Source organism: Canis lupus, chromosome 30 (assembly GCF_003254725.2).
Source record: "Canis lupus dingo isolate Sandy chromosome 30, ASM325472v2, whole genome shotgun sequence".
NCBI lineage: Eukaryota > Metazoa > Chordata > Mammalia > Carnivora > Canidae > Canis > Canis lupus.
In genome coordinates this window covers 37,945,885-37,970,544 of record NC_064272.1, presented here as the reverse complement: position 1 = coordinate 37,970,544, position 24,660 = coordinate 37,945,885, and the positions used below count along the sequence as shown (strand labels likewise).

Genomic DNA, 24,660 nt, shown 5'->3' with positions numbered 1-24,660 from the left:
CTGTGTTTGAGTACTTGATAAAAACTCACCTTTGTTGTTAAATGTGTCTGAGACCAGTTGAGATGGGGGCAAAGAAGTTTATTTCCCTGCTTTGAGGAGTTAATAGTCTAGTATAGATGAAGACCCAGGATCTAAAAATGCGTCTGGCTGGCCAGACAAAGCAAATTATGTGGGATTCCATGATGACTTGCTATTGGGATTTGTGTGTGTTGATCTATCAGCCAGTGAGGCCAAATGGGGCTCTTTGGCAAAGGTCTGCTCCCTTGGGGGAGCTAGTCCAGTGGCTTCTGGTATTTGTTAAGATGGCATTGGTTGTCAAGACAAGCTGCACATTACAGATCACAATTACTTATTTTGGCATTTATTTCCTGTCCTGGTTTTCTGGGCCCTGAGATGATATCTGATATGTTGGTATTGATGCATGTAAGACTCTTGCAAGTGTACCAGCTGCTGCAGACTTTGGCCTTATAAAACTAAGTATTTTCCATGGTGTACTTTCTTTTTTCTTTTTTTTAATTTTTATTTATTTATGATAGTCACACACAGAGAGAGAGAGAGGCAGAGACATAGGCAGAGGGAGAAGCAGGCTCCATGCACCGGGAGCCCGACGTGGGATTCGATCCCGGGTCTCCAGGATCGCGCCCTCGGCCAAAGGCAGGCGCTAAACCACTGTGCCACCCAGGGATCCCCCATGGTGTACTTTCAATGACTGATTCTCCCTAACCTTTATAGAGTTCCTTTCTTTATGGCAAATAAAATGTTCAAGATTCTTTGGAGTAGGTTGCTTTCCATGTACTCTTTCCCTGAGATTTGAGTATTAGGTTATATTCACCCCAAATAAGGGGAGAAAATGACAAATTATTTGAGAAAACAAATTGCTCATTGAATTTCTTTTTTTTTTTTTTTTTTTAAGATTCTACTTATTCATGAGAAACAGAGATTGAGAGAGAGAGAGAGAGAGAGAGAAGCAGAGACACAGGCAGAGGGAGAAGCAGGCTCCATGTAGGGAGCCCGATGTGGGACTGGATCCCTGGACTCCAGGATCACGCCCTGATGCTCAACTGCTGAGCCACCTAGCATTCCACTCATTGAATTTCTTAAGCAAAGAGGAAGGACTAAGAATAGAGGAGAAAGAAGAGGAAGTGGGGAGCAAATGGAATGGGCAAATCATCCAGCCTAGACCTTGAACACTGGGGAACAGAGGGTCGGGAGGCTTAGCATCCCTTCCATTTGTGGGGAAGGAGGAGGGGTCCATGAGGACAGCCCCACTGCCAGGAACAGCATTTCCCCCATTTTCGGAAAAACATGTTCTCTTCTGCAATGGCCCACAGGTTGCTGTTACATGCTGTGCCAGCCTTTTCTCTGCAATAACCAAGTAGGTCTTGAGAGACTTGGCTTTTGTGGTCTAAAGCTAAACTGTTAAAGGAAGGGCGCCTGCGTGGCTCAGCTGGTTAAGCCTCCGACTTTGGCTCAGGTCATGATCTCAGGGACCTGGGATTTGGGATTGAGCTCTGTGGCTCCTGGCTCAGTGAGGAGTCTGCTCATCCCTCTCCCTCTGCTCTGCCCTCTGCTTCCCTACCTTGGGTGCTTGCGCCTGCCCTCTTGCTCTCAAATAAATAAAAAAAAATTTTTTTTAAAGATTTTTATTTATTTATTTAGGAGAGGCACAGAGGCAGAGACATAGGCAGAGGTAGAAGCAGGCTCCATGCAAGGAGCCCTATGTAGAACTCGATCCCGGAGCCCCAGGATCACGCCCTGAAGGTTTTGCCCGAAGGCAAACCTCAACTGCTGAGCCACTCAGGCACCCCTCAAATAAATTAAGTCTAAAAAATAATAAACTGCTAAGAGTGCTTAAGCTTACACCTGCTCTTTGGTAACATGCACATGTTGTTACTCACTTCTCCATCTGCTACTCTGGAGGGCTGCATACTACACCTCCATCCCAGATCAGGAGGATGGGCCAGCGGAGGGCCAGTCTTAGAGTCTTGGCTTTCCCAGAATCCTGGATCGAGTACACTTATTTGTGGCTCTGGTTTCCTGTCCTCACTTTCCCTTTCTCTGCTCACCTCCTTTTGAACTGCAGACTCTGGCCTGGTTGTCCCAAGTGTTTCCTACGAACTGCATAAAAAGCTGTTGTCTGTGGCTGAGAAGCACGGGTTGACTCTGGAGCGGAGACTGGAGATGACAGGAGTGTGTGCCAGTCAGATGGCCCTGACCCTGCTTGGAGGACCCAACAGGTAAATGCCTCTACACTGGTGAGGGCTGAGGGTGGGGAGGTTCTGCTCTGCTGAGGCACCACCAGTGCGCCACACAGAGTTCATCAGACAGTGTGAGTCCCTCTGTGAAGTCCCTTTCCTGGAGCTCTGAAGGTTTTGTTTGCCCATCTTACCCACCTCCCGGAAATCCTTATTCTTCTCTCAGCAGGCTGCTCTTTGACCCTTTCTTTCCCAATAACAGCTGGCTTTGACACTGCTTGCTGGCTACCAGAGGCCTGCTTTTTTTTTTTATTTTTATTTTTTTTTATTTATTTATGATAGTCACAGACAGAGAAAGAGAGAGAGGCAGAGACATAGGCAGAGGGAGAAGCAGGCTCCATGCACCGGGAGCCCGATGTGGGATTCGATCCCGGGTCTCCAGGATCGCACCCTGGGCCAAAGGCAGGCGCCAAACCGCTGCGCCACCCAGGGATCCCAAGAGGCCTGCTTTTTAAGAACCTTCAGAGACTCAGCCTTTGGCACTTGTATTTCATTTGGAGGGGCTAGGATACAGATCAGCCCCTGAGTTCCATATCTGAGAACTTCTAGAACCACCCTGACAGCTGGGTGGGAGAGCTGGAGTTTGGTGCCTTCCTACCTGCCCTTTGGGCCCTTATGTCAAGAGAAGTGCTTAATTGTATTTGTGTCATTTACTGATCTCCTGTGCCAATCCTTGTGCTGGGGACACACAGGAGAATAAAACCCTGAGCCTGCCATCTGGAAGGCTGTGAGGTCTCCAGAAAATACATTGCCGTGGTTGTCTGGGAAGCTGTGGTAGCCTTCAAGCTGAGTTCTGCAGGGGGTGCGGGGAATCAACAGGCAAGCTGGCCGGGCGAGAAGTCCAGGTCTGGGGAGGAGCCTACGCTGAGGGCAAACAGAAGGGACAGTGTGGATGTGGCAGGGATCTGCGGAGTCATTCTGTGTGGCTGGGAAGTAGGGCTTTGCGACAGCTGCGCGGTAGGGAGCTGCCAAAGGGCTTTCAGAAACAGCAGTGTCGGGGCAGCATATGAACATCCTCACCGAGTCACTTTGCTCTCTAGCCAGCTTCTTGGGGCTGGTTGTCCTTGGGCCTCTTTTCTCGCCACATCTGACCTCTCAGAAGGGCTGTCTCCTGCAGCGCCTTTGAGAAGGATCGCCACGGCTAGTAATCTTTTTCATGTGTGTCCAGTACCATGCAGTTTTTCACTGTGCTTTCACAGCCGTGTTTAATTTGATCCTCATGACTTAGCCTCGAAGGTAAGTCTGGTGTTTGAGGATGAGCCAGCTAAGGCGCAGAGAGCTGAAAGGCTTGCCCACGTTGACTCTGCTGGTACTTGGTAGAGCCAGGTCTCCCATCCAGATAGGTCTGTTTCCAGTGGCTGGACCCTGCCGCCTGCTGTGGGCTGTATGGTACCAGGGTCTGCTTTGGGTCCTCTGATGGGGGGTAGTTCTGAGAGGAAGAGTCTGTTTTAGCAGCAGACATGGGTGAGTCAGATACTATAGCTCAGCGATGTCTGTCTGAAGGAAGAAGTGCTCATCACATTTCCCTAAGATGCAAACATAGTGGGGGTTTGAAATGAATGCTTTGGTATATATGCAGGGTACATTGCTAAATTCCCCCACATTTATTTGGAGCACAGGGGCTTCCTCTCAGACATGAATAGCATCTGTCATCGTCCCCTCTTTGGGAGACTAGTAAGTGACTGTCACTGCTAAGAAGGGACCTAAGCCTGTTTCTTGCTGTCCATCTCCCCCCCCCCCCCCCCCCCCCCCCCCCCCCCCCCCCGCCGCCTTCTGTCCTGGAGACAGACCATACTGGTCTGGAGTTGGGAACAGCTCCAGAGTTATCCCGCACACCTCCTTACTTGTGGCTCGGCTTTGAATGGCAGGAGCTGGAAATGACTTCATTAGGAAGGTGGGTATCCAAGGGAACTGCCAGGGTAGATCAGGAAACCCCTAGCCTGCTGCCTTCTCTGTGACCAATGCTCTAATGTATCGGCCCCGTTCTAGATGCTGTACATGCATTGATCCACACAACATCCTGTGAGTGGAAGAGGTACTATTAGTATCTAGCGTTGCCCTTCTTTTGCTTACTGGCAGCTCAGTAAAGAGAACTTGGTCTGGTAACTGATTGAGGACGATTTAGAACTGCCCCGTTTGGTACTTGCTGTGAGTTTCTTAGGAGGTAAGCTGAGTGATCCTGGAAGAGGTGAGCCTTGAGCTCACCCAAAGGAAAGGTGGGTCAGAGTTTGACAGGTGAGGGGCTTTCTGGGCAGGGGACAGTGTTTGAGGAAAAGCAAGAAAGAGCTTTATAATACAGGAGAGAGAAAAAAAAAATACAGGAGAGAGTGAGGCCAGCCTTACTGCAGTGGAGCAATATGTTGGGGAAGAAGAACAAAGAAGGCTGTAGAGATGGAGAAGTCTCTTTGCTAGTCAGTTTGGACCTCACAGGTCCCACAGAACAGTTAGGTGTTTCCTTTTTTTTTTTTTTAAACTTTTTAAAAATTTTTTATTTATTTATGATAGTCACACAGAGAGAGAGAGAGAGAGAGAGAGAGGCAGAGACACAGGCAGAGGGAGAAGCAGGCTCCATGCAGGGAGCCCGACGTGGGATTCCATCCCGGGTCTCCAGGATCACGCCCTGGGCCAAAGGCAGGTGCCAGACCGCTGCGCCACCCAGGGATCCCAGTTAGGTGTTTCTAGTCAGAGAGCAGTCTTCTTTTTTAAAAATTATTATTAAAGTGTTTAAAAATTTTTATTTATTCATGAGATATAGGGAGAGAGAGAGGCAGAGACACAGGCAGAAGGAAAAGCAGGCTCCCCACAGGGTGCCCAATGTGGGACTCGATCCCAGGACCTCAGGATCATGCCCTAAGCCAGAGGCAGACGCTCAACCATTGAGCCCCTGGGCATCCCAGAGAGCAGTGTTCTGGCAACAGTGTTCTATGGAACAAGATCTGGGTGATCTGCCTGGTGAAAGGACCCAGCAGATGAAGTGACGTGGGCGTGGGACTGCGGGAATGCCACCCGTAGTCTTGGAATGCGGTGGATTTTCACTCTGGGACCTGGGACTGTGGAGAACTCTGAGAGCAACAGGTCCTGAGAGGTACTCGCCTGGTTAGGGTGCAAGACAGATCTGCAGCTGATAAAGCTTATTTACCTTCTGTTCCAGGTTGAACCCCAAAAATGTTCACCAGAGGCCCACGGTGGCCCTGCTGTGTGGCCCCCATGTGAAAGGGGCCCAGGGGATCAGCTGTGGAAGGCACCTGGCCAACCATGATGTCCAGGTCATCCTCTTCCTGCCCAACTTTGTCAAGATGCTGGAGTCCATCACCAACGAGCTGTCTCTCTTCAGCAAGACCCAAGGCCAACAAGTATCTAACCTCAAAGGTGAGCCCTTGCTTGGGGCTGGCCCGGGGCCTCTGGCCACCTCCCTCCTCACAGAATTTGATGGTCTGGTGCTGCCACCCAGTGGCAACAGGTGGAACATCACCACAGATGTAAAGCCTGCTCTGCCTATTAGGAGTCTTGGTACACAAAGGAAATACTTCCGGCGTTGACTTGCTTACTTCCCATCCCTTCGCTGTCCTCACTCTCCAGCACAGTCATATAGAGCGGGGGGCCCATTTGTTTATTTTACAAACATTACAGAACAGACACTATTCTTGACACAGGTTGTGACAGTAGTTTTTTTTTTTTTTTAATACGTTCTTCCATGGATTGTACATTCTACTTAGGACAAAGAGACAAATAAGTAACCTTTCTATTAGGCCAGATGGTGGTGTTATGGAGAAAAGTAGGGGAGGGAGCTAGAAAGGGTTGGAGGGTTGGGTAGGGAGTAGCTAACTTAGGCGTTGAGGGTCAAGTTGTATAGGGCCTGCAGATCAATGTTAAGGGTTTGAACTTTACCGTGGCTGAGATGGTGGGTCACTGGAGGAATAAGTAGAAGGAAGATAGAATCCAGCTCAGGTCCCAGTGATCATGGGTTGCTGTTTGAGAAGAGACTAGAGGTTTACAAAGAGAAGTGTTGAGAGGCTATTGTGATAAACTGGGAGGAGATGCTGGGGACTGAGACAGTGGTAGTGGTAGAAGAGGTGAAGCAGGGTTAGTTTCTAAGTTTTGGAGCTAGAGGCTGCAGCCTCGTTGTAAGGTATATGACACGGGAGGATTATATGACACTCCAAGGTGTTTGGCCTGAGTCACCAGAAGGATGGAAGTGCCATCCTGAAATGGGAAGATTTGTGGGAGGAGGAGCAGAAAGTCGGAGGTACCTGTTGGATAAGCAGGTATAACTGTTGCCTGATACAGAGAAGTCCACAGGTACGCGAAGGGGTCTGGTCTGGAGTACCGGGTGTGTAGGCAGGAATGAGCCCTAGTGAGCCTGGGTAGGCTATCTCCTAGGAAGGGGTAGGGAAGTTGTGAGACTCAGTTCTTTGTTTAGAAGTCAGGGAGTTGAGAGAGCAACTCAGGAGATGGGGAAGGAGTGGTCAGTGAGGGAGAAGGAAAAGCAGGAGAGCCGGATACCTGAAGGCAAGTGAAGAGGGTGCGGTCGGCTCTGCCAGCAAGCCGCTCTAGGTTAGGCTTAGGTGAAGTCTGGGAATCGACCACTGGATCTAACTGTGTGGAAGCCCCTGATAATCTGGACCAGAGCAGTTTCAAGGGCCGGCGGGGAAGGGAGGGTAGGGACAACAAAGTGATTGGAATGGGTTTTAGTGAGAGCAGGGCAGGAGGAGAAGAGAGAAGAAATAATGAAGAAGGCCCTTGCTGGGGTTCAGATGGCAGGTTGAGGCCAGACCCTGGGCCATAACTTCTGTCTCCTTCCAGCCAGCCTCCTGTGTGCACGTGGAAGGTAAGACCCTCTCTTACTGTTGAAAGCCTCCTGGCCCCCAGGGACATCCCTGCCCCCTTCTTCATGGTGCTCTAAGTAAGGAAGCCATGAGTCCCTAATTAAGAAATCTCATTACTTTAGCCAGGAAGGGGGTCTGGCGTGGGTTCCGTAGCTTGAGATCTGTAACACGATACCGTGTTATAGGCAGTTCATCCTCTGGCTACCCAAAAGCCTTCCTATTTCAATTCCAGGAGCCAAGTCTGAAGATGCTGATCTTGAGTTGGTCTGATTTCTCCTCTTCTCCAATTACCCTCTTAAGCTGGTCAAGACTTACATAGTTGTTGAGACATCTGTTCTTATGCCGCCTGAGAGGCGTGGTTTGATCAGAGAAACTTTTTTAAATGCCTGGAGAAGTGGTCGATTCCTTCCCTATCCCTCAGAGTGGGCTGCAAGGAGAGCCCATTTTCATGAGGTGGGGCGGGGTGCAGCAAAGCCGGGCTGGCTCCTGTCCGGTGAGGCGGCTAGCTCGAGGTAGAGTAAATAGGTGCGTTCTGGCCTGCTTCCAGTTCTTGGGCCAGCCAGCAAATGACAGTCAGCCCATTTCTTCTGGGCTCTGGGCAGGGCTCCCTGTGAGGGCTGATTTGGCAGTCAGCGCCCCATTCTCAGAGCTCATAGTGTACCAGGGAGTTAGTTGGATGTGCATCTGCTGTTCCTGGAGATGGCCTGCATGGCCAGCAGGATGCTACTTCAGCCTGGGGACTCCGTGAGGACAATGGTCCACTGGGCTGACATGCCCTCAGTCTCTGGTGCCTAGGCCAACCGGGCCGCAGAGGTCCAGAGGCCTGGCCCAGCCTTGAGAAAGCCAGCCTGTGGCAAGTCCTTGGAGTGGTGTCAGGACAAGACACCCTTGGGGCCATCTGGGTTCCAGTCCCCACCTGGGCTGCTCTCTGCTTATAGTGATTCCCATATAGTGCTCTTTTCTCCCGCAGATCTGCCCACTAGCCCTGTGGATCTAGTGATCAACTGCCTGGACTGCCCCGAAAATGCCTTCCTGCGGGACCAGCCCTGGTACAAGGCAGCTGTGGCCTGGGCCAACCGGAACCGGGCGCCAGTGCTCAGCATAGACCCTCCTGTGCATGAAGGCGAACAGGGCATCGACGCCAAGTGGTCACTGGCCCTGGGCCTGCCTCTGCCACTGGGGGAGCGTGCAGGCCGCATCTACTTGTGCGACATCGGCCTCCCCCAGCAGGTATTCCAGGAGGTGGGCATCAGCTACCACTCCCCCTTTGGCTGCAAGTTTGTCATTCCATTGCACTCGGCCTAGAGGGGCTCTGGGCAAATTAGACCCTGCGGTCCGCTGCTGCTCCGGACACACTGAACTTGACAACGAACGCCTTAAGGATGTGAAGCTTCATGGACCTTGTTAAATTTTTTCGCTTTTGGATTTGTTACTTCTGTGAGAGAACAGATCATATTTAAAAATGACCTGTCACCTGCCTGTAGCCAGGGCAGGTGTGTGGGTGTGCTGGGTGGGCAGCAGGCTGAGTGGTTCTAGGCATCTCGACCCTTGGCCCCCTGCGTGGCTGGATGGGGCTTTGTTTACAGACTTAGGCAGCTCACTCACGGACTGTGTTTCAGGTTTACAGTCACTGGGGCCTGAGCAAGCACCTTGCGGGGTGGGGCGGGTCCTGTTTGGGGCCCTGTACTTGCTTTGGCTCCGTGTCCCCTGCTTCTGCACCCGCCCCCCCCTTCTGATCATGTCAAACTGGCTGTGCTGCAGCTGCCCCGCTAGAGGGCAGACTCGCACTCCGTTCCTGGCGAGGGCTTGTTGGAGGCGGCCTTCCCAGAGTCCTGCCGCAAGTTGATTTAGGGGCTGATTTGGAGGCTTTTGACCCTTTCTCCTGAGCTGATGCAAGTTTTATGCTGGGATTTTTTTCAAGGGTCTTTCTTCCTTTCCACTCCATCACGCTGAGAGGCAGGAAAGGGGGTGGCATCAGGATGGTTTTACTGTATTGGGATTTTATACTGTTTTTCTGTTTTCTGCATACGTAGTATGAGGTTATGTTACTGTAGAACCACAGTGCCCATCTTGCCAGCAGTGCCCCCCAGCCCCATACCCTCTCTAGCTGGGGCCAGAGCCCTCAGGGTGCAGCTTTAATGTTCAGTATTGGGGAGGTCCCTGGGGGAGCCTGGTGCTGAGCCAGAAGAGGCTCCCTGGTGCTTCTGTGTCTTAGGCCACCACTACCTTGCCCCTACCTCCTTGCCTGCACATATGCCCCCCCTTTCTTCTGCCCCCATTTTCCCCTGAAATGGTCCTCTGCAGCTATTGTCCCAGAGCAGGACACAAGTCCCTCCCATCTAGGCTCTGAACCCTTTTTGATTGTCCACTCTAGATGAGTAGGCTTGGGGCCAGCGCCCTCTCAAAGATGCCAAAATGAGGCTAGTTCTAGATGAGCTAGCTGGTGGGTCTCAGCCATAGGAACACATTGCTGCTCAGATCCTAAGGCAGGAAAGCCCTTGGACCTCACATGATTAGGCCTTGGAGGCTGGTTTCAGAACACGAGCCATACCCTAGAGTACCTGCCAGGGGCCCTTGCAAAAAGCTCATGCTCTAAAGCCGTTTTCAGGGCTTCAGGCTTCTGCTTTCTGCCCACTCACTCTGGTTAAGGGGGTGAGTGGGAGGGCTCGCCAAGGAATATGGACACAGGGTAGGCCCTGGTACCATGGATTGTCGCAGGCTACTTCCCACTTCTCATAGGAGCATAGCCAGGAGCAGATGAGGCAGGGCAGAGGGCTGGTCCCTCTTTTCCTCCCATTCTTCCTCAAATGTTAATTGTCTCCAGCAGTGGGAGGCAGCCAGAGACTGTGAGCTTTGTGTGTATCCTCCCTGAACCTCTGCTCACTCTCAGGGCCAAGAAGCTCCAAGATGGAGCCCTCTCTGTAGAGGCAGGGCCACAGTCTGAGGAGCAGTGCTGGGTTACGGGCATTTTCAGTAAGCAGCCAGTAGACTGTGGGTGCCTGCCTGTTGGTAAGCCTCCCCGCGCTGGGTACAGCGGAAGAGGAGCCTGAGGAGCCTGGCCCAGCGGACTCCGCGCCGCAGTGGGTAAGTTGCAGCAGCCCTGGGAGCGAGGGCCTGGTCAGGGGCCACGGGGAGCTTGTTCCTGGGCCTGTCTTCTCCCTGTGGGAGGCTCTGGAGCCTCCTCCTGCCCCCAGCCTGGGCCTTTCCTGGTGGTCTTAAAGATCAGCATGGTTCCTCTGCCTTCAGCTTTTTTCAGAGGCGTCCCGTCCTGTCCCCCAGTCCCCAGCCAGGTGGTCAGGACTACCACTCCTGCAGCTCTTGGGGAACCAAAAACCAGCACTTAAAATAAAGCTGAATGACGGAGGCCTGGGCTCTGGTAAATTGCTGTGCAGGCTGTGGCCTGGAGCTGCCGCCTGGGCCCAGGAGCCCAGCTGGTCAGGCCCCGTCCGCCAGCCTTCAGTCAGCCACGGCTCTTGGGCAGATACGCCCTGAAGTGCCGGCTGGCGACGGGGCCAGGAGGAGGGGAGACTGGCTACTGCCCAGCCAGGCCCCAGCGGGCCCAGCACCTCAGGGCACTTCCCCAGGGCCTGGGGCGTGGGCGGGGGGGCACCCCGCTCCTCTGGGCAGCCCAGTTCACACTTACTTAGCTCTCCACAAGCTGAACTGCTAAGAAAGACTTTATTAAGAAGGCCGGGAGTGGGGATGGCAAGGAGCCTGGAGACGGACACACTGGTACCAGGGGTTACAAACAGTAAGAAACACTTTATTATAACTTTACAACATATAAATAGCTTGGGGCAAATCTGTGCTTTCTGGCAGCTGGGCGGGCGTCAAGTCTCGTCCCCTGCAGGCTCCTGCCTTCCTTCACATTGCACTGTTCGTTGGGTGGCTCTGGCCCCGGGGCCCGGTGGTGGGGGTTGGAGAAAAGGCCGGGTGGCCCCGTCCCACTCTCCGGCTCCTGCGGTGGCCTACGCCTGTCATCTGCTCGGGTTGCGGCTGGTGTGGAAGGACCGCTCCTCAGGGGTCAGGCCAGCAAAGAAGGGGTGCAGCAGGGCCTCCGCCAGTGTGATGCGCTGGGCAGGGTCAAATTCTAACATCCTCCTCATCAGGTCAAACAGCTGCACGTGCTCCAAGGAGTCCTGGAGCATGTAACTCTGCTCAGGGACACAAGGCGCCTCAGTGTGACGGCAGGCTCGTGGGAAGCCTTGCTGCACGGGTTGAGGCGGCAGTGCCGCCTCCCTGGAGGACTACTTTGCCCTCCTGACAGCAAGCGGCTCCTTTCTTTTCACGCCTGTGTAGAGCGTTTGGCGCGGTGCCTCTGCCCCCGCATGCAAAGTCCTGACAGGTGGGTAGAGATCACCTCTGCAGAATTCACGGGTCCGAGCACCGAATGCCGTTGATAGAGGCTTCCGGGCCATGTCTAGGTCCTCCCTCCCCCTCAGCCCCGCCTAGTTCTTCCCAAAACTGAGAGGAGAGAGGGCAGGAGGCAGCAGGTCTCTGACATCTGGCTCTTCTGGTGGTTCCCCAATTACATCCAGAGCCACCCTGTGGGGAGGGGCCCCTCGGCCAGCCCCCGGCAGCCTTTAGCTGCCCGGCCTGTCTCTGCTGTGTCTGCCCAGGGCCTGGGGTCTCCTCGGCAGGAGTTGAGCTGGGGGAAGCCAGGAACTGACCTTCAGAGGTTTGCAGTTCTCCTTCACATACCGGCCATCAGAGCTGTTCTCATCCCAAACCAGGCCCCCTTTGTAGAAATACTTCTGTTTCCTGAAAGTGAAAGAAAAGAAGGGGTTGATGTGGCAGGGCGACAAGTCATGGGTGGAGGTCGCAGAAGACAGTGGCAGTCGGGAGTGGCCGCGAAGCGAGGTGCAGGATCCTAGCTGGCCTGACCGAGCAGGGCGGGAATGTGTGCGCGGGTGGTTTCCCAGGTCACACAGTGTGGTGCTCGGGAGGGAAGGCTGCTAGGAGTCTGGGGGAGCCACGACGTCCCAGGAAGACTGGCCAGTGGCCTACGGCCAGCCCGGAGGCTGCCACCAGGGCCTTACCTGGTGCGGTGGATCATGTGTGACGGGATGGGCCCTAGGATCTTCTCCATCATCACCAAGTGTTCACGGTTTTCATGGGTCTGTTGGGGTTTCGGGAATAGAGCAAGCAAGGCTCAGTGCGAGCCTCAGCCCCTCACAGGAGGTAAGGGACGGACCAAAAAAAAAAAGATGGGCAAGTGTCTTCTTGCCCCCCGAGATGGGAACCCATCAGTGAGCAGTAGTCCTGGCCTCTGACCCGGTGGCAGCCGCCAGCCCCTTCTCTCAGGGTCAAGTTCGTGCCCCAGGGCCTCTCAGACCCGTCCATCAGCGAGCACCTGTCTCCAGTTCCCTTGCTCACTCCTCCCGGAACGTGCCCTGCCCTTCTCTGCACCCTCACACAGGCTGTGCCCCCCCCGCCCCGTCCTCCATCTGGAGGCCAAGCGCTCCACTACGCCGACCTCAGGAGCCCGGGCATCCCACCTGTGCCGATGGGTGGGTGGTCGCAGGGCTGCCCAACCCAGCCCCTGCAGCCTGCCCAAGCAGGGCCCACGTGCTGCACCAGGGTGGGGGGCCTCACCTGAAAGAGCGTGAAGCCCCGGTAGTACTCAAAGAGAATGCAGCCGATGCTCCAGACGTCACAGGGCTGTGCCCAGCCCAGCTCTGAAAGCCAGCGTGGGGAGAGAACAGGAGACTCCGGTCACAGGTCAGCTGCCCTCCGGCTGGCAGGACTCTTGCCCAAACCCAGAGAAGACCCTTTCCCGGTGAGGTCCAGTCAGCGCCCACAGGGACACAGGCCGCTGGTGGCGGGCACCTCCCTGCCTCCAGTCCTAACCCTCCCAACAAGCCTCCGCGTGGTCAGAGTTGGGGCCACACGGTCACTCACCAAGAATCACCTCAGGTGGGCGATAGTGACGGGTGGCCACGATGGTCGTGTGGTGCTCGTGGTCAAAGGTAGCACTGCCGAAGTCAGCCACTCGGATGCTGGTGTTCTTCACCGACTTCTCCTCGCAGCTCTGAGGCAAGGGAGTCGGGTCAGGAGTCTGACCAGCGGGTGACCCACCCCAGAGCAGGTCTTGCCTCTCCCGACCCGTACCTTGTGCTCATTGTAGAGGGTTTCAAACTCCGAATTCACAAACAAGATGTTCTCTGGCTTCAAGTCTGTGTGGGTCAGTTGGTTTTCGTGTAGAACTGGGGAGGCAAGGGCGGAAGGAGCCGGGCCTTGAGAACCTGGCTGCCCTCGGGCCCCCGCCAGCCGCAGACCAGGCCGGCCGGGCTTCCCTGACTTCTCTGTGCTTGCGGCCCTGCCTGGCTCCGAGTCTTCACCAGAGGGGCAGGCACGGACACCCTCCCTTTAGAGAACCTCCCTCCACCTCCTGGGTGGAGGCCCGGCCTCCTCGGCCCGTCTCCCCGAAGCTGCAGCGTCAGCTGGTGGGGGGGGGGCTTCTCTCCCCAGCACCAGCTGCGGTACTGGCGGCGGGCCAGGGGCAAATTGGGAAAAAGTCACTAAGTATCAAGATGACAGAGACAGAACACTCCAGCAACCACCCCAGGGCCGGCCCTGGAGCTGCTCCTCAGCCCGGGGGAGACATCCACCTCTTTCCTCCAGCCCCCGCCCCACCAGTGGTGGCACCTGCCACTTCGTGCTCCTGTCTCCTCCCCGACATCACGTGCCAGGTCCCCTCGGCCAGCTCGGGTGTGCGTCCTGTGCCCTCTGCCTGAGCCGACCCCGTGCAGCCTAGCTCTGAGGCCCGCCCTCCACCTGTGCAGGAGCCCGGCCCGTGCCGACCACCACGTCCTGCAGCGTGGTGTGCGTGGGGCCTACGAGTCGGGCCGCGGCCTTTCCATCCTCCACAGGCATGAGCGGGGCCTAGTGGCTGGGCTGGTTCTGGAGCTGCGCCCCCTTCTGCCTGAGAGCCCAGGGCATGGGAGGGCTCAGGAGCCCCCTACCCCAGAGTCCTACCCGAAGGCCTTTCAGCCCTCGGGGCCCCGCAGGTCGGTTGGCGGGCGCACGTGGCTGGCGCGTGGAGCGTGGACGCTTACATCTGAGGGCGTGGCAGAGCTGGTAGGCCATGTGGCGGACGTGCGGCAGGGGGTAAGGCTGGAAGTTGTTCTCCTTCAGGAACTCGAAGGTGTTCTTGCCCAGGAGCTCGAAGGCGATGCACATGTGACCGTGGAAGTTGAACCAGTCCGACATCAAGACACACAGGCTGGAGGAGAATGGTGCGCGGGGCTCAGCCTCGGTGGCGCTGGCTCCCCGGCCCTCGCTCAAGCTGGTCGCTGCCCCTGGGGCAGCTATGGGCGGGGGGGTCTGACTCGAGCTGTCCTGCCCCAGCCACCATCCCCGCACCTCAGGAAGAGATGGAATGGCGCATCCCTTCTCCAGCCCCCCTGAGCTTCCCGAGTCTGCAGGAAAGGGACTACCCAGCGTGCGTGTGCCAGAGCGGCTCTTGGCTCTCCTTTGGAGCTCTCTGACCATGTGGGGGCCCAACAGTTTGGGGGCGCATCTTGCCTGACCCCTGCCGTGACCCACGGGCCCCTATTTATGGAAGCGGGCCTGGGAGGCCTGCCTCAGTGCACAGGATGGATGGGGGGACCTGGATGGCAACCCCAAGCTCCACCAGCAGGACTCGCTGGCCCAGCTGCCCCGGCTCCATGGGTAGGGAGAGGACACAGCTGGGGGGTCCAGGCCACAGGGCTGAGGACGCCATCCCCACTGGAAGCTTCCCCCTTGTTCCCTCCTGACACTCACAATTTGTTCTCTTTGTCCTTCTCCTTGATTTTTTTGAGAACGTTGATTTCTAGCCGGGCGGCCTCTCGGTACTTGCCCACGTTGCGGATGATCTTCAGGGCAACCTGAGACTTCCCTCTGGGAGCCGGGAAGGAAGCAGGGGTTCTCACGAGAAGGTCCCTAGCCCCTCCCCCCACCCTCCACCCCAATCCCGCAACTGCTGGCAAACAGCTTTCACAGCTTTCGGGACGGGACTCCAGGAACAGGACCCGCTCAGAAGAGCGCAGACACCCGACACCCGGCCTGCCCGCAGGCAACGCCACACCTCGCTCTCCCAGCAGCAAGGTCCCCTGGCGTCTGTTAGTCCCTGCTAGCCTGGGCTTATCCGATGGCAGCCACCTCGGGCTCCCAGAGGAGAGCGAGAGTGGAGTAGAGGCCTAGCCCGCTCGGTGACCCAGCCTGTATGTAGGCCAGTCACCCTGACCTGGCCAGGCCACCCCAGCCACAACCTCCTTGCGGCACCCCTTGACCTTCCTAAGTGCCTCTCCATGGCTGGGCAAACAGCTCCCCCTGGAGTGGGGGTTCCAGGATGGGATGAAGCCTTGGCCAGAGGGTAAGGGTGCCAGCAGCAGGGTCCTCTCACCGCAAGTCCCCGGGGCCCTTTGCTACACTCCAGCCCCCACCCCAGCCTGCCTACCAACCAGCCACAGCATTTACCCGAGACCACAGAGCGCCAGGAGGCCTCTTCAGTGTCTAGTGAGGACTTTTAAGAATTCCTGCTCCGGGCGTCCCAGCCCCAGCCCCGCCCGGCAGGCCACCGCAGAATGCCAGCAGAGCAGGGGACGACAGCTATCCGTAAGGGACACCCCGGTTTCAGAAGCCCATGGGGAACCAGAGTGAGACAGCTCTGGCTCATAAGGACGTGGCCCCCTGAGGCCTCTGGAAGGCTGGCCCTGGTGCCTAAGAGAAGGCTCACAGGTCCCAGGGCAGAGGCATCTTCTGGAGAACACACTGGTTTTCTCTCCCTATCCCATTTCCCCAGATCCTGAGGGTAGGCAAAGGCCACTTGCTGCAGGCTCCTAGAGCAGGATCCCTCAATGGCAGTCTGATGCTCAACACCGGGAGCGCATCACGTCCCCAGGCAGCCACTGCCAGGGTTCCATGGCTCGGAGGATCCCCCCTTTCCTCTCCGGAAGAATTTACCTCCTCCTCACAACCCCACAGCCAATTCCCTTTGGACCCCCCAGGAACTCCGGGAGCCTTGTGCCTGCCCCTTAGTGACTTCAGACTCTTACCTCCCCTCTATCTACTCAGGGTGGCACAGCCCAGAGAGCTTAGCTGCCCCCATGTGCCCAGCTCGCAGATCTGGCACGTATCTGGTCACAGTATGGCCTACGTGTCCCTATGCCCTCTGGTTCCAGTCCTAACCTGGGCCCACTGGGTCTGAGGGGTTTGTAAACTGGAACTGGGAGCCCAGGAGATTTCCTGTTAGTCGCTGTCACCACCTTATGTGGAGGCCACAGGGCGGCCGTCCTTTCTGAGCCCCGTCTGGGGGTACTCAGCACCACCACTCGACAATCGGGGGATATAGGTAAACCCTGAGCCTCTCTCTTCACCTCTACTACAGCGGAAAGGTCACAACAGGCAGCGTGCAGCTCCAATGAGACAGCACGGTCACACGCGCTTGGGAGCCAGAGCACCAAACCAATGACATTGCCATTAAGGGAGGGAGACGGGGCGCCCAGGAGGTGGTCTCCCAGACTAAGGTGGAGGGGCATGAAATCTGGAAGGCAGCAAGGTTCCCCAGAGGTCCCCAAACACACACAGGTATCACCCCGTTCCACCCAAACACATTCAGAGGACCCACGGTCAACGCTGGCCACCCCGAGGCGGCAGTGGCCGCAAGGTGAGAGCCCAAGTCTTGTTTCTCCCAATAGGGACGGGCCCAGCCTCTCAGGCAGGCCCCAGAGGGCGGGCTCGCGCTTGCTCTCGGCCCAGCAGTGTCCTCAGGCCCCGCAGGGACGGCAGGAAGCCGACCCCGACCACAGAAGAGCCAGGGCCCCAGCCCCGTGCAGATGTCACGGCCACCACAGCAGCGCCCCTGGGCGGGGATGCCGCGTGCCTGTGGAGCCCCGGAACTTCTCCCCATTCCAGGGGAGCAGCAGAAGCCCGACACGCGCGGGCCAGCACCCTGCTATGGCGCCGCCCTTCGGAAAGCACACGGGGGCTCGGACTGCCGCCACCCTCAGGAACCGCAGGCTAGCTCTTCCCAGGACGACCGCTCACCTGGCGTGGTCCAAGCACTCCACCACTTTGCCGAACGTGCCTTCGCCCAGGTTCCCCACGATCTCATCTAGGAGAGAAAAGAAGCAGGGCATGAGGGCCTGGAGGGCAGAGGGCCGGCAGCTCCTGCAAGTTCACAGCATTCAAATTCTCAAAAACAAAAAAGGTTTGTCTCTCACTGCTACACTCTTAAAAACAGAAGTTGCTAGCGTCTGTGTCATTCAGGCAATTACTGGTGGCCCCGCAAAGGCGCCACGCGCACTAGAGGCCCCTCCGGGCAGGAGAGGTCTCGTCTAACAAGGGGGTAGAAAGTAGAGAGGTAAAGTTTTACGAAAGGTGGCTGTACATCGCTCTTGGAGCCAATCGCCGATCCGGCACACCAGGTGGCCCTCCTTGTCATCTTCCACACTCCGGCTGCTGCGCTTACTGCTCTGTTGGCTTCTCTGCATGCACCGCCCCCCGAAACGCCATCCGACCAATCGCATGGTAGGCGGTTCCGATTGACAGATTGAGGTGTCAGTCAAAGGCAGAGGTGGAGACGGTGAGGAGCCGGTGGGTTGGTTGGTTGGATTTTCCAGATCCCAGCATTTCATAAGGCACACAGCATATATAACGATAGGGATATTGCAAGGGACACGTCAAGACACAAACTGACTTCAAAAACAGAAAAGTAAAAACAGCTACAGGTATGTAAAGAAAACTCGGACATTATCTAAGAGAAGGGCGCCGCCAACGCTCAGAAAGACCACCAGCCTCTGCTGCGGAGGGGCCAGGCCACGCGCAGAGCCACGGTCCCAACTCCCTTCTCGCCGAGTGTCCCCCTCCCGGGCCCTCCCGTGATGGATCCAGCCGGGGTGAAGACGCAGTGAGAACGGCGCAAGAAGGTGGCCGGCTCAGCCCGGGCCCGATCGTCCGGAATGGTCAGAGGCCGCTCTGGCTTCCACCGCAGAACGCCCAGCCTGTCGCTGCCTGCCTCCGCTCGCACACGCAGCCCTGCACATGCCCGACAGCTGCCACACAGAGCCAAGCTGCTACCTGCCCCCGACGGCATCCGTGGCCAGACTTCACATCGCCACCAGCAACGGCCTTCCGTCGGCAGCCCTCGTGCCACCGGCCTCGAGCAGGGAAGGAGCCCGGGATCCTCTGGGCCGGTCGCCCTCCTACCACGATGGCCCACACAGGCCCCACACCAGCTCCTGCCCTGGCCTTGGCACTCACCATACTCACAAGCCAGGCCATCCTGAGCCTCGTGATGACACGGGGCACCAAAAAGAGAAGCAGCAGAGCTGCAGACCTGCACCGCCATCCTGCAGCAGAACGTGGCAATGTGCACAGAGGCCACTGGGCCACGCGGGCTGCCCGCGGTCAACTCTCAACCCGTGGCCACTCAAGGAAGTCACAGGAAAGCTGAGCAGAAGAGATGCCTGGCCCCTGCACCGGTTGCACCACTACTCCTCGGGGGGCCTCCTGGCCGGCGGGAGGGAAGAGGGATGGGGAGGAGAAGAGAAGACAGCACATAACCTGACAGACACACAAGTGGCCTTCCTCGCAGGGGCCCGAGGGCCGTGTGCACTCCCGGGCTCGGCAGAGATCTAGATGACCTGGGCGCTACCACCACTGGCAGGCCCTGCTCCTGGCAGGTGGCCCGCAACTGGACAAGGCCTGGGCCGCAGGCCGCTCAGCCGCCTGGTCAGGTGGCCCGTCGTATGGGCAGCACGTCCTCCTGGTCTCAACCGCCCCTCCCGGGAAGAGGCGAGGCTGAAGAGGGCCTAGCTGCAGGTCAGAGGGCAACTCGCAGTCTGAGCTGCCAGGCAGACCTCCCTACCCGTGTGCGCTCCAGCCTTCAGGCCCCCGGGAAGGGGTGTGGAGAAGAGAGACCTCGGAGGTGGGTGCTGTCCATACCCGAGAGAGCTCGTTGTGCGTGGGCCACGCCGGGGTGGGGAAGGACCAGGCCGCGCAGCTCCAAACCACATACCAGCAGCCCTATCAGGTTCCCTAAGTGTCCCTGGCCACTCGCACCACGTGGCCTGTGCCCAGAGCAGCGTGTAGACAGAGACAGGCCGGGGGCCAGCCAGCGCCGGAACCAGAGCCCCCCGCTGCCACTGCCGACGGGCCAGCAGACGGAGCGGCCGGGCCTCCTACTCAGCCCTGCACCTGGACCAGACGACACAGACACACACACATGAACGCACACCCGATGCGCGTGCGTGGGGCTGGCAGTACTCACCCGGACCAGCCAGCCTGAGAGAAGGCTAGAGAGACAGGAGGCCTTTAAGCCCCAGCCAGCACACTCTGGCCACCACTCACCGAGGAGGCGCTGCTACAAGACCTGGTGCGGCGTTTGTGGCAGTGGTGGGCGTGCTTGCGTGTCCGGTACGGCTCCCTCTCTCGGGACCTCCGACGATGGTGGGAACGTGAAGATCCATAGCAGTCCTCTCCAAAGGATGGGCTCCGCTCTTCACACCGGTACGTGTCACTGTCACGGCGCTCCCGGTATCTCCTCTGGTAGGGCAGGCGGTCGTGGCTGCCAGAGGGAGACGGGAACACTGGTAAGATGGGAGCTTTCCTCCCACGGGCCCGGGGTTTGCTTCTGGGCAAAAGATGTGTGGTGAGGCTCCCAAAAAGAGCTCACAAGGCTTGGAGCAGAGGCATGTAGACCTGGGGGGAGGGGAGGGCGTGTGCATGAGGCCCAACGCTGCCGGCAGGAGGCAGAGCTCCGGGGAAGGTGAGTGGCATGAAGGGCCTCGGGGGTCCCCACGCCCACTGAGACAGGACCAGGGACCCAGCTCTGGAAGGGATGGAGGCTACGTTCTTAACCCCACTGAGGGAAGCTCAGAAGCCAGCAGGGGACATGCTGGCCTAGAAAATGGGGAACACGTCTGGGAAGGAAGGCTCAAGGACAGGGAAACGGGCAGCAGGACAGCAGTGAGCCCCAGGCCCAGGAACACAGCTGAGATGGGGGGCGTGTGTGGCGGGGGACAGGGGCAGAGGCGGCCGGCCCCAAAGCAGCCTCCAGGCTGTCTCCCCAGCCCGCCGAGGGACGGGGCCCCTTCCTCCCACCTAGGCCCCTGTCACCTTCTGGACCGAGATCTCCGGGGCGGAGGCTCCCTTCGAGACGGGTACCGCAGTCTCCCTTCGTGCTCCCGACTGTAAGACCTCCTCCTCTTCCATCGGTAGCTCAGGTACGGGTCTGGCTCAGGGGAGCGGTATCGCTTACAGTGATGCATCTAGGCCACGAGAAAGAGAGCCCTGCTCAGTGGGCAGCAAGGTGTGGGGCTGCTCGGCCGAGGCGCTCCTGGAGAAGAGGCCCATTGTTGTGTTTGGGGGCAGCCCCTCCCAGGGGTTTATGAAGCCAAAAAGAGCTCTGAGGTCACACTGGTCAGACAGCACACAACGGGCAACACCCTTCTCTGCCAGCGAACAAACAGCTGCCTCCCCAGCGCAGCATCGCGGGCCTGGGGGCCTGAGTGCCCGGGGACACCCGGAGGACCGGCACAGGTGCCGAGACAGAAGGGGGGCTGGGGAGCACCTCCCCGGCGACCAAGGCCAAGGGGAGGAGAGCCTCCCGTCGGTGCGGCTCTAAGAAGGGACTGGTCTGTCAAGCCAGAGGCCAGAGTCACAGGCCGGTTGGCAGGGAGCCAACACTCGGGAGCAAAGGGTGAAAGCCCTCAAGTCTGAGGCCAAGTTGCCTGGCCGAGGCCTTGAACTGGACCTCACTCAAGGGAGCAAAGACCACATGTCAGTGTGAGGAGCCACGGGCAGAAACGAGACCTGCCCTTGGAGCAGGCGACGCAAAGGGTCTCACAAACCGGCCCTAGCCCGCGCCGACTGGGGGCCGTCCAGCCCCTGCTACTCCGTACTCCGTCTCAGCACTGGTAAACCGACGCCAGCATCCTCAGAGCCCAAGACCCCCTGGAACCCTCTGACCCGCTGCGGTGCCGCGGCAGGCCGTGCCTTGCCTCTCTGGACGTGCCCCTTGTCTAGACGCCCTGCTCCTGTCCCCTCTCCTGTGCTCCTCTCGGGAGCAGCCGGGGGCGCTGAGCGTGTGGCAAGCTTGTGCGCTTGGAGGCAGGCCAAAAGGGCCCTTACCTCGCCATCCCTGTTCAGTGGGACTTAGACCTGCCACAGAAGATCGCCAGGCTGGATCAGACAGCAGCTGAGGAAGACGGCTGTGAGGCCAACTCCCTGTTCCACCCACACCCAAAACCTAGCCCTGCCTGCGTCGGGAGGCTGGGCCAGAGACTGTCGCCGGCCTTCCTCCCAACCCCTTCCTGGGCCTTAGCCAACCTCCAGTGGTGGTCAGTCCCGGGCTTGCCTGGTCAAGCACATTTGGACAAAGCCACCAGAGCTGCCCCATCTCATGAGAAGGGTCTGAACAAGCTCCTCGTGGGTGAGCAGGGCAACCAGGCGTGTCTGACTAAATCCCTGGGAACTTCTCCAGGACCCTGAGAAAATCGCTGCTTTCGTCTCCCCACCAGCAGGCTCTTCCCCTATCTACCTGGAGGCCCAGGCCCCAGCAACCCCTGGAGGTAAACACTATGTGAAATCACCAACAACTCCCCAAGAGCTTAAATTGCTTTTCTGTTTTGATGACCAGCTGACTAATGTTTCACTGTTTTCCTGCAATTACCCTAGGCCAGGCGCCCAAGTTATGGGGTGAGGGCAGGATCTCACGTCTCCCTGAGTGACGTGGAGCATGCTCTGGTGGCCAGGCGGACAGAAGCACCAGAGCTGGAGGACGCGATCCTCCACACCTGCGCCCCGTGGTTACTTTTGGCTGATGCTGCCCCAGCGCTGCGACCTCAAACCTCACCCCCAAGACTGCCTCCTGGGACCTGGAGGATTCGTGTGTCCACCCATGTTCACCACAGTGAACCGAACACAAGTTCAGATCTGCCGGAATCCCAACACTGCCCCTGCCAGCTGTGCGCCTGCCGTCGGGCAAGCTATTCAACTACCCTGACCTTCGACTTCCTCTGGCAACGAGGGAACAGCCATCCCTCCTGGGGCTCTGCGAGGATTTAATTATGCCACTTCGACAATACCTGCTTTTATGTCAAATGGCTTTACTGAAGTCAGCCTTTCATTAGCAAGATTAAAAAAGATTCCAGGTAACACCTCCGAGTCTATGTTAGGACAGAAACAATATATTTTTTAAGCCTCTTCCAAGAGGAGAAAGAGCCCTGGGTAGAAAAACCCCAACTAAATCCTAGTGCTGCCACTCTGTGGCCTCGGGACCTGACACAAGTCACGCTAGGCCTTGGTCACCACACCTGAACCCTGGAGACAACGCCGGCCGGCCCACCTGGCAGGAGGTGACAAGGAGGAGCGCTCCCCGCACCGCACAAGGGATCCAGGGCAGGTGGCCTCTCCTTCAACGCATGCTAGACCCAAGCGCTGGGAGCAAGATGCCCCCGTCTACCGTCCTCATCCACGACCTCGGATGCTCTGAGACCCCAGCAAGCCGGCTACTTAGGGGTCACAGTCAGGTCCAGGAGGCTCTGCTCTTGCAGCGAAGAGGGAGACCACGTAAAGGAAGCCAGGCCGGGCTGGCAAGCGGAGCAGCGGCGGGCGCCTCTGCGCTCCCGGGCCCGCCGCACCAGCGCCCCGGTTGCTTCTGGCCGCCGCCGCCGCACCGCCGCGGCCTCAAACCCGCCGCCTTCCGAGCCGCTGCCACCGAGGGAAACGCTCCTCCTTTTCAAGGGCACGGAGGAGGGAAGCTGGAAGGCCGCCAGCCCCGCCTCGACGGGGGCCCGGCGCAGGCAGCTCCCTCCCCGGCTCCGCAACGGGGCGCCCGCGCCCGGAACCAGCGCGCCCCGAGCCCCCGAGCGCCCCGGCCCGGCCCCTCCCCCGGCCGGAGCGGCTCCCCCCGCGGCTCCCCCGGCGGCTGCATCCGCGGCTCCCCCCGCCGCCGGGCCCCGCTCGCGTCCCTTCCTGGCGCCCCTGCGGCCCCGGGCCCCGGGCCCCTTCCCCGTAACCGCCGCACCGGGCGGGGGGCCGGCCTCAACCGCGATCCAACTCCGGGCGGCGCGGGGAGGAGCCTGCAGGCCTCGCGCAGGGGCCGCGGGAGGGTCCGAGGCCCGCGCAGGCCCCGGGGGGGACCCCGCTCCCGGCCGCCCGGCGCTCAGACGCCGCGGCCCGACACCCGCACCGGCTCCGCGGGGCCCGGAGGTCGCGGTCTGCGGCGGCCGCCCCTCCGGAGAAGCCGCGGGTCAGGGGTGAGAGGTCGGGGCCGCGGCCAGGGGCGGGCCGAGGAGGAGGAGGAGGAGGGGCCGGGACCCACCCGGGGCCAGAGGCCCGCGCCCGGCGCGCCCGCCTCACCCCCCGCCGCCGCCGCGGGCCCGCACTCACCGTGGCCCAGGATCCGGCTGCGGCTAGGCCCCACTCCCCGCTCCGAGCGCCTCTTCCGCTTCCGGCTCGGCCTCCGCCGCGCGGCCCCGCCCCTCGCGTGACGCGGCGCTCGGCGGGCCCCGCCCGGCGGCCCGGCCTCTCTAGCCCGTCCGTCGGAGGCTCGGGGGGCGGGGACCGGCCTCTCTAGCCCGTCTCTCGGAGGCTCTGGGGGGCGGGGACCGGCCTCTCTAGCCCGTCTCTCGGAGGCTCTGGGGGACTCGGCCTCTCTAGCCCGTTCCTCGGAGGCTCGGGGGGCGGGGACCGGCCTCTCTAGCCCGTCCCTCGGAGGCTCTGGCGGGGGGAACCGGCCTCTCTAGCCCGTCCCTCGAAGGCTCGGAGGAACCGGCCTCTCTAGTCCATCCCTCGGAGGCTCGGGGGGCGGGGACCGGCCTCTCTAGCCCGTCCCTCGGAGGCTCTGGCGGGGGGAACCGGCCTCTCTAGCCCGTCCCTCGGAGGCTCTGGGGGACCGGCCCCGCCGCCGTGCGCACTGGTTCCGGGGGACCGAGAGGCCGCCCCTGGCCGCGGTCCGCCGTCCGCGTGTCGCGACGCACGTAGGCCCCGAGCCTCGACCGGGGAGCCGGCCCGGCGGCGGGCGCTGGGGGCCGGGAGGTGGGGCCCGCCGCGGAGCCCACCCCGCCCCGCCCCGCCCCGCCCGGTTTCGCGGCGGCCCCGGGCCCGAGGGCGCGGACCGGCCCGGCTCTGCGTGTGCCGCGGCACCGGGTGCGGCGGGGCCCGGGTTCAGGAGGCCGCGGCCGGGCCCTCGACGCCCCCCGTGCCCAGGCCGCGCGGTCGGCCCCGCCGTGAGAGCCTCTTTGCTACGGGGGATGAAGCGTCGCGGGTGCGGGCGAAGGCGGAGTGGGGGGACGTGGCGGGGCGAAGCGCACGGCCCCTCCCGCAGGACGGGCTCCAGCAGCGCCTCTGCGGCCCGCGCCCACCAAGCCTTCTCTGGGTGCGAGAGTGCGGCCTGGCTCAGGGGCTGCGGCGGGACCCGCAGCGGCTCCCGCCCCCGGCTCGGCCCCTGCCTGCCGGGCTGCAGCTCCCGGCCTCCCGCCCCGCCCCCTCGACTCTCCACGGCCGCCTTTGCCTTCCCTGGGCAGTGAATTCCCCTTTGAGCCTGGGCGCGGGGAGCCCGGGAAGCCTCCGTGGGCGCTGCAGGGACA

The 24,660-nt window shown here is 59.5% G+C and overlaps 2 protein-coding genes across 11 annotated transcripts in view; one reads left to right on the top strand and one right to left on the bottom strand.

The window, feature by feature from the left end:
• The window catches only part of EDC3 (enhancer of mRNA decapping 3), a 50,794-nt gene extending 40,349 nt beyond the window's left edge, over positions 1-10,445 (top strand). For 3 of the 5 annotated variants that reach the window (XM_025472171.3, XM_025472169.3, XM_049103987.1), the window contains exons 6-8: positions 2,084-2,237; positions 5,407-5,624; positions 8,034-10,445. In XM_025472171.3, the coding sequence (XP_025327956.1) occupies positions 2,084-2,237; positions 5,407-5,624; positions 8,034-8,386 (725 nt within the window). In that variant the 3' untranslated portion in view covers positions 8,387-10,445. The remainder of the gene's footprint in view (positions 1-2,083; positions 2,238-5,406; positions 5,625-8,033) is intronic. The other 2 variants (XM_035708983.2, XM_025472172.3) reach the window with 1 other exon arrangement.
• Positions 10,446-10,823: 378 nt separating this feature from the next.
• Positions 10,824-23,603, bottom strand: CLK3 (CDC like kinase 3). Of its 6 annotated transcripts, none has more exons than XM_025472175.3 (13): positions 23,462-23,603; positions 20,186-20,337; positions 19,418-19,634; positions 17,457-17,553; positions 17,114-17,180; positions 14,849-14,965; positions 14,140-14,306; positions 13,193-13,287; positions 12,983-13,112; positions 12,677-12,759; positions 12,121-12,200; positions 11,752-11,842; positions 10,824-11,419 (listed from the first exon to the last, which is right to left on the bottom strand). In XM_025472175.3, the coding sequence occupies exons 2-13, from the start codon at positions 20,335-20,337 to the stop codon at positions 11,258-11,260; spliced, it is 1,458 nt and encodes a 485-aa protein (XP_025327960.1). In that variant the 5' UTR covers positions 23,462-23,603; the 3' UTR covers positions 10,824-11,257. The 6 variants fall into 6 exon arrangements, with proteins under 6 accessions (XP_025327960.1, XP_025327961.1, XP_025327959.1 ...); XM_025472176.3 differs by having other exon boundaries at positions 10,824-11,235; XM_025472174.3 differs by lacking the exon at positions 23,462-23,603 and adding an exon at positions 23,394-23,454 and having other exon boundaries at positions 10,824-11,235.
• Positions 23,604-24,660: the final 1,057 nt, after the last annotated feature.

What these genes read in the sequence shown, in the direction of transcription:
- CLK3 (XM_025472176.3), bottom strand. Translation starts at nt 20,337, where the DNA reads ATGCATCACTGTAAGCGATACCGCTCCCCTGAGCCAGACCCGTACCTG. An exon ending in AAGGACAAAGAGAACAAATT is followed by an intron (nt 14,307 to 14,848) that starts GTGAGTGTCAGG and finishes ATTCTCCTCCAG; the next exon opens with CCTGTGTGTCTTGATGTCGG. An exon ending in CCCACCTGAGGTGATTCTTG is followed by an intron (nt 12,760 to 12,982) that starts GTGAGTGACCGT and finishes GCTGGCTTTCAG; the next exon opens with AGCTGGGCTGGGCACAGCCC.